Source organism: Morone saxatilis, unplaced genomic scaffold (genome assembly GCF_004916995.1).
Source record: "Morone saxatilis isolate NCDOM2014 unplaced genomic scaffold, NCSU_SB_2.0 Contig8, whole genome shotgun sequence".
Lineage (NCBI taxonomy): Eukaryota > Metazoa > Chordata > Actinopteri > Moronidae > Morone > Morone saxatilis.
In genome coordinates, this window is record NW_023340257.1 from 21091692 (window position 1) to 21108495 (window position 16804).

Genomic DNA, 16804 nt, shown 5'->3' on the forward strand with positions numbered 1-16804 from the left:
GAACGTATGAAGAATGAAGTACTTATTTATTGACTAATTAAGGAAAGCGTGGGAGTGTGTGCTTCCGCTCGCACTAATTGTGTGGGGAACACCGAGCAGATAGTGCTGGTGATAGTGGTTTATTGTCAACGCTGTTGAAAGCATCAGCGGACGAAGACAGGAAGTACCACAAACTGAGTTCATGTGCAGCAGCATCGCCCTCAGAGAGGACTCGCAGGCTGCAGGCAACAAGTACCGCCACTCTCTGCTCCTTCCAGTACGCGTGAATATCAAACCAGCCTGAAGTCAGCCGAGCATTTTAAACATCAACATCCATCACGTTCATTTTTAACTCCACGGTCCTGTGAGTTGTGTTATTTGTTTTTGTGTAATTTATTCATTTAAATAGATTTTCTGTTTGTTTAGAAGCGGCAGTAACAAACCCTGCAGTTCCTCTAACGGCCACTAGAGGCTGGCTCCAGCAGTCAGTCTTCATAAGGCCCCATGTTAAAATGTCCAACTTTACAGCAGAAATAACCATGTTTACAGCCTGGTACAAACAACACTTTTGTTCTCTGTAGGTCATTAAGGGCGTGGCCACTTCGATTGACAGGTGGGTGCCGTTACAGGCGGCTGTTTTCAGTAACCAGGCTTCGTTCAGCTCTGCCTCATTACCTGTTTTTGCCAGATTAACCAGAAACTGTGATAAACATCTTGGCTAAACACAAATCATCATCAATCCTTCAGCCATTCTGAGAAGGGTGGAAACCTCAGCGTACTATAAAATGAGGTTTGCAAAGGTTAGAGTGTGTGTGTGTGTGTGTGTGCGCATAATTTACACCCTCAGACGTGTTGAGGGTGTGAAGTACAAAAATAAAAGGAGGCCTCCAATATTTTAATTGGTTATTGTCATTACTGTCAAGGACACGAATCATTTGCGCTGCTGTGCTCTGCTCCCTTTCCATCACAATATTCTTCCTCATTTCAGTATTGTGTTGTTACTGTGTGTAATGCTGTCTGTCTGTCTGTCTGTCTGTCTGTATCAGTGCTGTGGTGCCACAGATCAAAGGCCCTCAAGGGATGGTGAAACTAACCCCTTCAGATGGACAGTGTAGACTCATAGCAATTCCTTTTTAACACCTATGGGTGTCTGATTCCCGCTGCAAATGGCTGACAGCCTGCTGTCAGATGGGATTAAGGAGAGCGTTACCTGCGTGCAGAAGCACAGAAGGCCAAAAAGAGCCGAGTTCTGTGAGCTGCGAATAATTCATCTTTCAGTAATGGCGAAAATGATGTTAGACCTGATCTGAGTTCACTCTGCCGCAGAATATTGGATCATTTACCAGAGAAAGATTTGTAGCCTTCGTGCCACTCAACTGCAGGGATTTTTTGAAGTGAAACCAAGGAGCTGGATTGAAACAGGTTGGTTAAGGTCCAATAAGTAACTTGTTGGGCATGTGAATCTGAGGTGCATTTACCTTTTAATTGTGCCTTCAAAGAAAAAATACATCTTAAAAAGCTTCAACACTGCAGTAAAGCAACTCCTGGTTATATATTTATCTGTATTCTTATATTTGTGTATGATGGACAAAAATAAGTCCAGGACTTTTTTCCCTAATAAAGTCTGACATATTAGAATAGAAATTCCTGAACCCATATTATTATTCAGTGTTGTTGTTTTGTGTTTTACTTCCGTTGTTAACAGGCTAAAGGAAGAAGATTTGTCGTCATTGTAGGATATTTCAATCTCACCTACAGCACATTGGAGATTAATATAAGATCTTTCATGCAAAATATCACTGGTAAATGCAAAGTCATCCTAAAAAATGTAGGAAAGCATAAATAATTACATAATCCAGGTAGCTTAAGCAGGTGTCCAGAGTCAAAAATAGCATTGCGTTAATGAGCACAAAGGGCTGTGCTGGGGAGGGGGGCCGTGTTAACTAATGAAATATGATCCCAGAAGTCCAGGCTGAATAATGCATGTGTAATAAGTTTGAAGGCTAAACATACGGCAAAACACAGTTGTTCGTAACACTGTAAAACACGATTTTACAAAACCCTGGACTGCCAGTTAAACAGTAATCAGTAACAGTAAAAAGTAATCAACAGTACAAAGACTGTGCACTTGGCCAAAGCCGTTCCTTGCTGGAAAACTGTGGAAAAACTTGAGCCAGGATCAACTTTTTTTTTTTTTGCCAGACGACCCTGTGTTCTTTGCCGGAGGCAGCTGCATTGAAGCCTCTGCTGTGCCAAAATAGTGGTCTAATTGAAATGAATAAGGAAGCTGCATTTTTCTGGACACATATTACAACAGCTCATTGCAAAGAAGCACCTTAAATACACTAAACATTACAAAATGATGTATAACAGTGTAGGAGTATCTACAGTTAGGGTTTTCTCATTAAAGCTTCATTAAAACGTGGTACTTCATAAAACATTAGGTCTTATTTAGGTTCATCTAAAATCATGTCGTATACACACATGCACAGATTAGAAACGCACACACAGTTGCACACAATCAATATAACAGGTAACGTTTCACCAACCACTTAATTCGTCACACCGGAGGTCTTGATTCATTTTGTCTGACAGTGACAGTGCAGTGATTTACTGTTTCCTCTCTGCCTGAGAGTTAAGTCGTGCTGGCAGAGACAGAGTGAAGAACTTTTCACCTGCCACTCTTATGTCACAGCTACCACATTCATCCTAAAAAACTATACACTCCTAAATATAAGTCTTGATCGTGATGAAAAGTCGTGATTGTTTTCCTCCTCTCGCTAGATGAGTTTTCTATATCAACCTGTTTCTATATAGAGTTGGAAAGATTTTTATATGTAAGTAATTATCTGATAACGAGTCAGATTCTCCCGGCTCATGAGATGCATGTTTTCCTTGCGGTGCCTTCTCTCTTCAGCTAAGGAAATGATTTCAGAGGAGTAGTGTGTGATAAGATGAGACAGAAACCTTTTGGGCATGACTAATGCTACTGAGTCCAATTAAGCTGATGTCTTGTACCCACTGAATTAAATCACCCTGATATGATCTTTTCTGCCTGTGCATATATTTGCCTCCAACTCTGATCACCTGAAAAAATAAGAGAAGGCAGAGAGCCTCACATATGCACGAATCATCGCTGTGCATATCTTTATAATTGGTGAACTTTCTGTTATTATTTCTACATCTGGAAATGTGCTTGCGCAATGCTTATCAAAGCGCTTGATTTAGGATTTGATGAATGTAATGGGAAAGAGGAAATGCAAATAAAAAACGTGCCCTACAAAAAAATAAATGATGTGTAGTGGTGACAGTTGCAGGAAATCATTCACGGGCAGGAAACTGACTAAATTTATAGTTTGTTCTCTATAACGAAAATTGCTAGTCCTCTAAATGTGCTGAGATAGCAGGTTACACATAGGCTGGTTCACACAACTGCCACCAAACTACAGTCATTCCCTGTAACCACTGCACCGCACCCGCTGAGAGTGAATTTATGACTTAGTTAAGCTCTCTGAAGGCTGCAACAGCTTGCCAGTAAAATGATTGTTAGTCTAGAGGAAGTCATAAATCAAAACAGGCTTCGGTTTGTCATTATCTATTAATACTCTGCCGCTCTAGAGCTCTGGAAACAGCCAGAATGCGCACGTTCTCGCCTTCTCCCAAGACTGAAAGATTTCCTCTGAAAGATGGAGGTAAAAGACAGCTCTTCAAAGTTTACTCGGCTTGTGATTGATTTACTCATCCCTCCATGGTCTGCCGCGTGCACTGACAGCTCTGGAGGTGGAACAGTGTTGAACGCCTTAATTGAGCCGAATGCACAGAGCTTAAATGCTGCAGGCACAAAACCCACACAATTAGGAAGGACTAATGACGTGGGGTATCACCCATTATTTCTCCAAATAACCCGCAGGGCTTTCCATATTTAGTATCACTAAGTCTTAATTAGTGATTAGGAAGAGGAAATAGAGTATTTAGCTGAAACTGAGCATCTCCACACGAGCCATTTTTGACAGTTTCTACATCTTTTGTTAAAACCAAAAAGTAGATGTATGTAGGTCATTATTTGAAAACATGTTTGAAAATCTCTTTGTATTGCTGTAGTTATTAAAAAGTCTTTCTCTCTTTTCAGAGCCAAGATGATATGCATGTCATCCACAACAATCAACTGGGTAAGTCTTAACACTAATGACAATAGTGGCAAAAGTGAGAAAGTAAGACAATTAAAAGAAGCAAATTGAAAAAAATTGCTAACAGTTTAGATTAGACCCAAAAATTATATATTCTGTACATATGGGGTACCAATTAAATACTTACTGAAGCACAAGGAACAAGGGGGTAACACATTTATAATAAGTTATTAATTGTATAAATAAGGTACAGATAGGAAACTGTCCTTTTTAGCGACAGCTATAATATCTTTGTCATGAAAAGAGCCAACCTAAATGTTAACACTTTCACTTTATAGAAACTATATAAAGAATATAAATATGATATGTATACTGAAAGGAGGAATAGCTAACCAATCTACTCTTTATACTGCATTATGTCCATTAAACAATTATTACTTAATTTGTGGGTAAAAGTATATGCTCCTCAATTATATGATATGACAGAACATAACATCTACTAATATCAGCGTTGATCCTCAGATGGACCTTAAAACTACATTACAGTTTTTTAATATGTTATTACTGTTTCAATCATACATGTACATCATATTAATAATATCAACAACAACAAATGTCTTTTTACAGTGTTTTTTTATATCATATTTTATTATTATTCTTAACTTCATTGCAGTGTCAACATCAACTTTTCCTGTCTCATTACCCACTAACAATGTTATTGCACCCTATTATTATTATTATTATTAAGTATACTTTCAGTGTAATTTATTTAAGTCTCTCTGTTATTCTGTAATAATATATATAATTCAGAATCAGAATCAGAAATACTTCCCTGGGGGAAATTACTTATATTAATTATTAATTAATTAATCCACTCTACCCAGTGAGTATTTTATTCATATCCTGTTTATTCTAAATAAATACATTATACTTTGTAGGCTGTAATTTAAGCTGTTACCAAAGACTACCATGTATGTAAATTCATATTTGTCTTCTTTTATGTGGTGCTGTACTTTATAGTACCTGCGTTGAAAGCTGCTATTAATAGTAAGGGTCATCTTTTGGACCATTGTTTGATATTTGGATCAGTCTGCATCAGTGGAGCCACTTTGTAATGCTGGATGACATTCAAAGGGATGAACTATTACTGAGTATTTTTCAGTTTTAAGAGAACTGCATCCTCAAAGGATTGAAATACATTATCACTTGATGTAATCATGAATAGAAAATCTTGAAATGAAAAATGTTGGACAGTGTGAAATTTAAATAGCAAATGCTATTAGATGAAAAAAGAGCTTTTGTCTGATGCTTGCCTTGAAATTTTAATCTTCCCTGTTCTTCAAACTTTTTCATAAATATAGTTCCATCTCTTTATCGATTTGACAGGAACCAGGAATTTCATAAGGAGAGCAAATAAAAAGCTTGCATGCATGCCTTTCATGCTTCAGAGGGCTCATACAATCACCATCTGAGAGTGATTTCGGGAGCCTGCAGAGGAGTTTGGAGCCAGTTTTCTGGACCTCTGCCTGTTGTTCATTCAACTGGGTCACCACAGACGCAAAAGCACACAAAAGCAACTTCATAATGCTCTCATTTGGCACCTCAGCACAGAGAGGAAATACAAACAGACAGCTATCTGAAAAATGGAGCCTCACTATCTGGCTCCGCCACAGTAATTCCCTTTGTCACACCAGAAAAGCTACGCTCGCCTGCAGAGTATATTGTTTGTGGGCACAAATTCAGAAGATGAATAAAGGGAGTCAGACCTTCTATTGTTTTAACAATACAGCAAACATCAAAAGGTATAAATGGCTTGTTTATTTTAAAAGAGCTGGTGACCTTTTTAGAAAGTACTGTAAGTAATCACTCAAACGTTGTTTCTTTGGAGGGAATACAGGGTGCCAAATCTAAATAGAACGATGTCTCATTTAAGTTTGAATAAAATGAGCCACTATATACAGTTTGTACACAGATCTGCATTATTACATAGAGCAGACAAACAGCAGTGTGATTCCTGGGGCCATATTGTGCTGCATGTAGTGTTTTTTAAAATGCAGCATGCGACATCTCAAAAACACAGATAGCTTAAACCTTGAAGAATACCGACCGAAATACCTCAGGAGATGAAATCATTCAAACCAGCCAGCATATAAAGATACATACATAACTGCATCATTTAGATACGAGTGTAAAAAAAAATGTGTATGTATGCAAATGGTCTCCATCAGTGCCCAGGGCCACAAGTCCCTGTTGAATGTTACATAACAGCGCAATCAACAAATGGAATCAGAACTACTCTGTTTTCCACATTATTTCCAAGATATTGTTTTGGCATTCATTGTACTTTGAGCATAAATGTTAGCCGACAGGAGCGCACTTCTTCAATTGACCATAAAATCTAGTTTAGTAGAAATATTACACAAAACCCGATCTCCTCTTCTACATCTACTCTAAATCAATTTATATTAAAGGACATCAAAACAACATAATATTCTGCAGCGTCACAAAAAACAGTCAACATCATAATAATACAAATCCTGTAAGGCCTGTGGCTGTCTAGCCCAATCAATTTAGTCAATTCACTTTATTTCCTCACTAATAGACCAAAAAAGAAAAAGATAAATTAGAAAAATTATGTTTTATATGCACAGTGTAACAGCAGAGGAACAAACTATCATTATAGTAATAATAATGCATGTAAGGAAGTTTTTCAATTAAACCAACTATTTAAAGGTAGGGTAGGTAATGTTGGAGAAACTAGCAAGAGACAGCTAGATTCTGAAAGGATCCAACTGAAAAAATCCCACCCCCTCCCTTTAGACCTCCATCCAAAACCACTTCCCCAACACACATGAACATACAGTACCTGAGAGGAGCGCATTGTTGCCATTGCTAACCCTATCCAACTACCTCATGTCTCATACGTACATAGTCCTGCAGACTATGCAGTTCAGGAGAATGACAAATTCCCCCAAAACAAAACAAACCAGATAATTTACTGTCCCTCAGTTTTATTGTCATTCAGTCTGAATAAAATGATTGGCTGAGCTTATTACAAGCCTGTGACAGCTGCAGACACTGGATTTTTTTTCCAGAATTGATATTGATTTCTGTCGGGATGTAAAGAGAATTTCAACAAATACAACAAAAAAAGCTTCTAAAATACATTACCTACCCTGGCTTGAGCTTCATATCATTCCCAGTGTTCTAACCTGCTGGTCCTGGTTTACATACGTGTGCAGTACATGGAGGGAATGCATTTGGAAAGTAAGTGCTTTTAATGAACTTAAACATAGTTTTAAACCAATTCAGACATTTTGATACCTTGTCTGCCAAGCTTAGCTTTTACAAAGTAGATCCAAAGCAATCATGTTCTAATCTCTTATATAATGTCTAAATGAGGCCATTTTGACTGAAATCCTGTCAGTTATTCACCCAGACCACAGTAATGTACTACTTACCATTAGGTAGATTTTATATTTGTATACCTTTTTAAACAGACTTTTTTCATTTTAGTTGAACAGTCAGTGTAGATATACACGTTTAATCTGGGATATTGCAGTTGGCTGTATCTGTATAAAAGTATTTTTTTTCTCAAGATATCATGTTGCAATTAGTTCCTAAAGGATTTTACACTGAGACCCACTGAGACTCTGTAAGGAAATTACATCATCCTACATTAGAAGTCATAAAATTCCACTTTTAAAATTGTGTGCTATGGGTCAAATTGTATCTTCCTCCACTTTGGTGAAACACTGATTTGTGGAACATGAAATAGAAGAAAGTAAACAACGTTAGATCAGATTCTAACGCTACATACTTGCTCTCCAAGTGGCAGCTTCTCCAGAGGATTAATGCAAATTCTTATTTGTTGTTTCAGCTTAGAAACCTTAATACAGATATCATGAAGCAGGATTTGTTCTCCTTACTTATTTTGCTACAGTGGTGGAGAAATTTGGATGTCTGCCTCTTCTCTCTATTTTCTGCAGTTTGTTAGTCATGGCCAGTGCTTGTTTCTTGTTTAACTTTTCTGCAAAAATACAGAAATGTGGAACCTTGCTCTTGCTCACGACTTTAAGGGAATAGCAATAAAATCAGTTTATTGTTGATGTTGTAGAAAACTAAATTACCTAAAGTTTTGGTTCTATATCTGTGAGAAAGAAAAACATTCCAGCACACAGCAGATGAAAGGTACATCGCCAAAAGCTGTACTGTTTTAAAGGTTGATTTTACATTTTAATGTATAGTGTTTGATGGTTGAGGGTATAGGGCAAGTCTGTACCACCAACAATCAACTGTATTACTTGAGAGCAGAGAAGGTGTGCCAAAATTGAAATCAGATTGTCACTATAACAATAATTAAGCCCAGAAAAGCTGTGCTACTGTACCCTCTGCACCTGTATTATATTCATTAGGTGGCTCTGAGCCAGCTTCTTGAGACCAGGGGGGATACATATTGTATATTGAAGAAGGTACAATGTTCACAAGATGTTGACTGAATTCTGCCTGCGTACCAAGTAACTGTGTATTTACGTTTCCATACTTTATTTCTCTTACACTCTCTGGCAGCATTGTCCCTGCTTTTCTTTATTTGTTATTCTGAATACGGCTGATAGCTTTATTTTCAAATTAAAAGAACAACACACATTAATCCTCAAAATTGTTACAAACATCGCTGGCATATATTGTTGTATGGGGTATGAAATCATGCATCTTTCAAAAACTGTCAGCTTTTCAGAAATTAGGAAAGCACAAAGTTATTTTATCATCCATTTTTGAAATACGATTATGGATAATGAATGGGTTTTATAAGTAAAACCTGGAATCTGTTCTGCATTAATTGCTTTAGCTTCCTGAATTATTGATGCTAAGTGAGGTTTAAGGGTTGAGTTCAGCACTCATTAGTCTTCAGCAGAGTTGTCCATAGAGTCATGAACTCTAGAGATCCTCTAATGAGTGTGATTATCACAGGTTGGAGACCTTTTTCTCCAACCTTTACGTGTTGCATCTGCTGTGTGATTGTTTTGTATGTGTGTTTTTGCGCGACTGCTTGGAGAGAATTGTAATGAGCTAATTTTTACAGGAGAGTGACTTTTCCTCCTGATGACTTCCCCCTCATGCATACCTCTCTTTCTTACACACACACACACACACACACACACACACACTTTTTCATCTTTTTCTTCTTTTGCAATCCTGGTGCATCTCTCTATCTCTCTATTGGTTTGCTTCCTCATTTCATTCCCTTTTTGTCACCCCCCTCTCCTATTTTCCTCTCTGTTTTACTGAGAGATATTTATGACACTGACCTTTTCAGCAGTAAGCTGAAAGTTAAATACACCATGCTCTCTATTGATCTTGTGCAAGGCAATTAAAAGTCTGTATTAATATGAGAAGGAGGCTGATAGAAAATCGTTTCACTTGCTGCATGACACATAGGCCTGTGCCACACTAGATCATTGCCTATAGGGAAGGTAAATTATTTTTATATGGCTAAATCAAACTCTCAACAGCCTAAAAAAGTTATATTGAATTTGGGCTTACAGATTGAATATCACCGGATGTCTGCGGATTGGCTATTAAATCCTGATGCTGTCTGGTGTGACGGTCATGGTTAGTTTGGTCTGGAAACTGCAACCCAATTCTCTTCGGTGTACTATGTCTCTCGGATGCACCGTTTCGGACGTGAGGAAGAGAGAGATGGAGGGGAATTTTTAGGAGAAGGATGATTCTGGGCCATCTTGTCTCGGGGAGTCCAATGATGTGAGTCATTGGAGTGTAGCAGGTTTTACACCAGCACAATCAGCTGCTGGATGGGGAGTCAGGCCTGCCGACTATGGAAATGAGCTATTGACATCCTCTGTCATCTCTGAATATGTGCTGGCGATGAAGAGCTCTGGATCTGTCATGACAGTTTCATTGTTCCCACAACAGCCTAATGGCCCCACTTGCAGAATCTTATCCCTCTAGACTTTTGCAGACATTTGTCATTGAAATTGCACTATTGATCTGCTTTCCATCCTTATGCTCCTCCTTATTCTTTCAGAACTAGATTTAAAATCCTGCTCACCCAAACTTATTCACACATTCATTTGAGCACTGTCTGTTGCCTTGTCATGGACGTGTGTTTATTTAACTGTGGCGATGGAGATACTGAAATGAAATGTTCCCGTGACAGCTCTGGTGACTACACACACCTGCTCTGTGACACTGATGGAGATGACAGAGCTGCAGGAGTGCCTAGAGGTCAGTGTGCTCTCAGTTCCTCTGCCACTTGGCAACGCCTGCCATCCTGCTCTAAGGAAGTGTCACTATTGATTTGTGTCGACGAGGTGACAACACTGCAGGGCCAGGCCACTACGAGAGCACACAATCTACATTCAAGTGCAGATATTTGCTACACCCTCCTGTATTCTCGCATGCACCTAGAAACACAAATCTGCTTTGGTTTAACATCCTTGATTTCAACAATCACTCTGATCCTTTGCCCTCTAGTATTCAGAGAAGGCAAGAAAGTGAATACATACAACACTCAAAGCCTTCGCACAGAGTTTGCCATAGACCAGATGGTTATGGCCTTTAAACAATGGCTCCATGCGTTGAGAAAAGCATCACATCAGAGATAGGAGGCACAATTCTCCAGTGTCTCATTTCATCCAATATATTTCAAGGCTGATACAGTCTTTTTCTATGAAGTGGCCTCAGTGGAATACTGAATGACTAGACTCATGCTTTCCAGTTCTTTCAGCCTGGCAAAATAAAATTATCTGTTCTGAGGTGACCAGGGCTTTGACTTCAGCTCCCCAGGAACCTTCAATCTCTTTCATTCGAGGCATATTATTATCAGCCAAGAGGCATCCTTGGATAATTTCACTTAACCACAAACAAAAAGTGTTCTGCGTTTTGCACCAGGGTGCTGCTTCACATCTTTGCCCTACCATTAAATAGATAAATTGATTGCATAATTTCACCTCTGGGAATACTGCTTTTACTGCTAGCTCTAATAGCATTACCCCTGTGACAGCTATGAAAATAAAACACCCAAGCAAACATTAAATACACTTTGTCAAGCACCCAGTCACCTTTAAAACCTGGCAACATCCTACCCAAATGCACTCGCAAGTAAAATCAAGCATATCACAGAAGAATAAAACAGAAGTTAGAAAGTGATTAACAGGAGAAACGAAAGAGATAAATGAGGAAACAACTCAGAAGCTCCGAGAAGCTGTAGGATTACTTAAACACAGCAGTGCTATATGCTAACATCAGCATCCTGACATGCTTATTGCAGTGCTGATGTTCTGTGGTTAAGCACTATAGTTTCGCAAGTATTTAACCATAAACCAAAATGCACACAAAGATTTCTCAGGAAGTTACCAAAGTTATTATAATTGACCCTTCCTAAATACCGCCCCTTTTTGCTCTCTGCTGCAATAACAGTTGAGCATATATGACGCTTTTATTTTTTAACCATCTTCAAAATTTGGTTGTCTTTTTAACATGGAAAAGGATAGTGTTAACCGTGGCTCCACTGGCTACAAGGCTTGCTCAATTGTTATTGGAGCAAGTGAAAAGCAATCCATCCAACAATCAGAATTTCATCACCACTATAGCAATTGCCTAACAACCACTAAGAACATCAACCATCTACCAAAACCCTAGCAACCACATCAAACACCTAGTTCCTAGCCATCTCCTAACACCTTATCATCCTCTTATAATGCCCGAGCAAAGCAAGGGCAAATACAAAACGTTAACGTTCTTATTCTTATTCTGCTCAGCCCAGAGGCATCTTTGAATAATCTGACCTATCCAAAAAAGTGCCTGGTGGTATCCTTGGCACAATAGGCATTCTTCTAAATCTTTGCCCTATTAAATAAAGGTAGATGTATTGATTGCACATTTGTAATCTGGCACAGGCTGCCTTGAGTGTAAAGAGACTGCACAAAGGTGATTTTTACCTGAAAGGCGAAGGACACAGGAATGATGGAGGTGAAGGAAGAAGGGCGCTATAACAGGATTTTTCCCTTTTCCCTTTTCTCCCTGTTGTTTGATGATTAATCGAAACCCATTAGTGTGGAGCTGAGGCCAGTGAATTCAGTCTTAATTAGTTTCTTTTTTTACCCCTCATTCTCCTTTGCTTTGACATGGGGTGCACATTATCTACACAATGAGGGATTGGCAAACTGCTTATCTGATTTAGCTGTTAGTCTCATGCAGCTGGTATTATTGCTGTACTTTGCAGTATCAGGAGGCTGGTACCTCACCTGGGCTTTAAAATGGACTGCTTTATGTGAAACCAGATGCACACACACGTACATACACATAGTCGTTCATTTAGCAAACTCAGCAGAAGGACATTTAGAGGTGGTGTAGTTGTGTTCGCTCTCTAAGCTTAGCTCTCGGCGGAGGTTAGATCTGTTGGGAGATGGACATGCTGAGATTTAGCAAGTAAATCCCCCCCTCACCAGGGCTCTAGGATCAATGGGATCTTTGTTCTAAGTGGCGCAAAGGAGGGACACACCCACCAACACTTAATTAAAAAGATGTGACACACATACTGTACCATGACATAGTGTCTCCCCCTGACCCTGCTGCTAATGTCTGAACCCCGGGTGGGAATAGGTTCAAGTAGTGTAATTGAGGAGGAGGCAATCCATCTAATCCTGCTATTGTCAGCACTCGCCCTTCCCCTCTTCCCTTGTATTGCTTTTTTGAACTATTCCAATGTGAAGATTATAGACCTGTCAGCAGTGGCTGGTACTTATTTATGTTTTTGAAACACTAAAATACACTTAGTCATCAAATTTTGAAAAGCTTCATGGGGAAAACTCCTTCTGGTAATCATAATTTATGACATGGTATACCCTTTATGACTATGTTCTGTACAAATACTTAAGCAGCTAATTAAAATGTCTCAAGCAAGTGAGATTTATTTGGCACAAAGCCTGTTATGTTTGTTTGAGCTCAAATTAAGGGGAAAACACACACAAAAAGCCCTACCCATCTAATTACTGGGAAGTTTTTGAGCTGCCTGTCATAGCAGGAAAACTCTGACATCTCTTCGGCTTTTATTCTTGCTTCACACCTGGATATTGGCTCCCACCTCTCAGCTCTAAATCCTTGAAAAGCCTTTTTGTTGTCACAGTCACTCGAGCCAAGTGCTACAGACTTCATTTTGATGTGAGGGACAGCTTACAGGATTTAGAAGTTGTCAAATGTAATTGTACAGAGCCAAAGACAAAATGACAGATTATTTTTGTATTCCCACCCCCCTGGTCTTTTGGTCTAGTTTCGATTGTACTGGTTGTGAGAGCCAGAGGGTTTATGTGGGCCTGTTTGTGCAGCCAATGTCATTCTTCACTGAGCTGTGTCACTATTACTGCCCTGTAAATGGATTTCACATGAGGAGGAAGTGCAGCAAGCTGGGTCAATGACAAAGATGGTATCTAAACATGTTGTCAGCATTGGAGTAGCCTGTATTAGGAGTTTTTAAACTGACATTACTGAGCTGTTAACCTTGGCCTTAATATCCAGTAACAAAATTAGTTTTAGTGACAATGGAAGCTGTGTCATTTAGAAGTGGACAGCTGGGCAGTGTCAACCTTTTAGGTGTTACGTTACCTCAGAGAAAGACTTTTCTGACTGCTAATCTTTTATTAAGTAACACAGTCTGGGCTGTGACATTTACATACTCTTTCCCCAAGCCAATTAAGCTCTTGATGTGCTGGTTATTATCAGCAGGCCAATAATGGAGATTAGCTAAAAAAAAAATCACCTCAGTTATTCTGACCGTGGCTCTTATCTTGTCTTGCTCTCAGAAGGTCATCGATTGCCATGATCCTTTTTCACAGTATGTGAGCGGTCTCACATCTTTGTCCTTTGTGTTCCTCCAGACCTGCGGGAGATAGTGTTCATCCTCCAGAGCCAAAGCAACTCCTTCCATGTGAGGCAGGCAGAAAGACGGAAAGCAGATTTACTAAAGCAGGCACACAGTCTCACAGAGGTAAGATCCAACACATCCTTTCACTCATGCACACCTGCTCTTATTTTGGTATACGGATAGTGCATGAAAGCTTAGAAGAAATATGTGTAGGCAACAATCATCACTATCAGGACACCTGAATAGGAGTTGTTGTAAGCTGTGTATGTTGCCACATGGTGTCAGCACTGATTTTTAAACATGATACAAAAACTTTACATTCTTTAAATTGGAAATCCATTTGGGAGAAGGTACACGTAACAGGATTTCACTGCAACCTTGCCAAGTGTTTGCCATTTGTTACACTATTACACTACTCAATTCTCATCATTTTAAATATTGAATGATAGTATGAAGAATTATTCATGGTACCCTCCAAATTAAACCTCTAAAGTACATTAAAATCAGAAATATGAAAGTGTAGTTTGAAAAATGCAATGTTTCAGCTCCTTGCAACAGTGAATCGTGTGCTCACTCATAATTTTATCTATTTAGATATTCCAGACATTTGTGCAGCTTTGATGTTCAGATATATATATATATATTGCTCCACTCATCAAATCAAACTTCCATTTCTGGCCTCTTGTCGGTAAATTTTTAATGAGAAGTGATGATCATCCAAGGGCATATGTTCATCTTAATGAATATTGTAATTCCTAGTTATAATTCAGATATAAAAAAATAAAATAAAAAGGCTGGGGGAAAGAAAAAACGATATTTTCTCCTAGGTCATCAGCTTAATATTTCATGCAATTTGTAAAATTTCAGTAAACACATCAGCATCATGTCACAGGAAAATGGAGAGTGCATTTACAGGTCAGAATGCCCTTTGCTTCCCGTCATTAAATCTCTTCAGAGCGAGGTGAAATGTGGTGTAATACATGAGTTACATTAAAGAGTGAATGCGGCGTCTCTAATGAAATTACAGTAGTTAGATGAGGAAACTGCTTGCTGTGTTTTTTGTATCAAGAGACCAATGTAGATCTCCTAGTTGGGTTTATATTTCTGTGGTCTTGGATTTGTCCTTGTTGTTGTTGTCTCAGTCTCTCTTTGCCACTGCTGGGTGAAACATGCCTTTTATCTACAGTATTGACTGACTATACCAAACTGACAGAGAACATATAAATAATCTCAGTGAGTCATTATTTCTCTTGCTCTGTTTGGGGCTGTTATTATGGTTTGAAAGTAATCTTGAAATATGTGTGTGTGGCACACCATTTAAATACCATGCTCTGAAAAAACTACTGAAGGACCTGTTGTCTTTTTTGTCTCCTATTTGTCTACAACAACCCTGAAATCCTGCACTCCACCTTAAAAATTACAACGTCCAATATAAGGATCATGCAACAACTTCCTCATTAGATTTTTATTGAATTCTGATCAGTCAAGTTTTGTCCACTATTTGGAGAAATTGTTTCCTGTAATGAATAGTGGCATCAATTTGTGCCAGCAGATACGATTTGTCATGAAAAGACTTAGTTACACTAATGGACATCAAACTTTATAAGATGAGACAGACTTTATGAATACCACATCATGTCGTGTTTGCATTTATGATCCCAGAGATGGTTGGCGTTTTAGTATCTGTTGCATGCAATTACACAAACTAAGTCCAGGGAGAATTTTAATCAGCAACTTCTCAAAGAGGCAGCAGTAAAGGTTTGACAGCTTTTCAAAGAGATATAAGACCCAAAGACTTGTGATCAAAATGAGTTATCTTCACAGAATCAGAATGAAAATACCTTTAGCCTCAGGTGTAACCAGAAAGCACTCAGACAGCATGCTGTACCTCCACCAAGGCTACAGAGTGCTCAACATTATTATTTATTTAATAATGTAAATGTAAAGAATGTGAATTGAATGTGTATAAAGGACAATTTCACTCACAATTGAAATGATAAAATACCAGCATTTCTATACAGCTTGAAAAGTCGAATGTTGCCAAATGGAAAAGAGCAAATGCAAAAGCGAGGGATGAAAATGGGAAAATACTTCATATATGAATTCTCCATTTTGCCTATCCAGTTTTCTTTTTACTAATGTTTTTATTTTCCTTTTCCAATACACATGGTAATTCTACCTCTTGCATTTAAGCCATTATGTTTTGCATTTAAGATCTTCTATTTTCCCTAAAACCTTATTGCACTTTCCATTTTCATGTTTGTCATTTCAATATCCAACCTGTTTTTAAGTTTTTGGCATCCTGTTGCTGCTGAATTTTACAGAATAAAATTGCAGCAAAAAATTTCTTTAAAAGATTTCTTTAACAACATTAGAGTATAAAAATAAAACTTCAAACTCTCCAATTTATTTTATTTACTACCACCCCAACCTTCTTAAGTCAAACATTAGCTACAATCGGCCATCCAAAACTTCACTCCCACCTCCGAGGCACAACACACACAAGCTTACAGTTCTGCTGTTTAGTAGTCTTAAGAGGGTGTTCCTGGGATACTGAAGGAAAAAGATCAAAGCCAAAAAATACAAGCGATTTGCTTAGTTTGTAGCTGTTAAACATGTTTGATGTACAGTATACTGTGGTGCATTGCCGCAGAAAGCCCTTTAAAGTCTTTCAAGATATCTTGAAATCAGTTTTCAGATACACAGACAGCGGCGACATTAGAAAAACTGAAATAACCTTTGATTTCTAGGCCTGCTCAAAAGAAGAAGGGTCAGGTTTTGGACGTGCTTGGACTTTATTTCCTTTAAAAAAAGG

General features: G+C 38.5%; 1 protein-coding gene across 1 annotated transcript in view; it reads left to right on the forward strand.

The window, feature by feature from the left end:
* b3glcta (beta 3-glucosyltransferase a) overlaps nt 1-16804 on the forward strand; it is a 58731-nt gene that overhangs the window by 17615 nt on the left and 24312 nt on the right. The window contains exons 3-4 of the mRNA XM_035680209.1: nt 4109-4148; nt 14003-14112. Of these exons, the coding sequence (XP_035536102.1) occupies nt 4109-4148; nt 14003-14112 (150 nt within the window). The remainder of the gene's footprint in view (nt 1-4108; nt 4149-14002; nt 14113-16804) is intronic.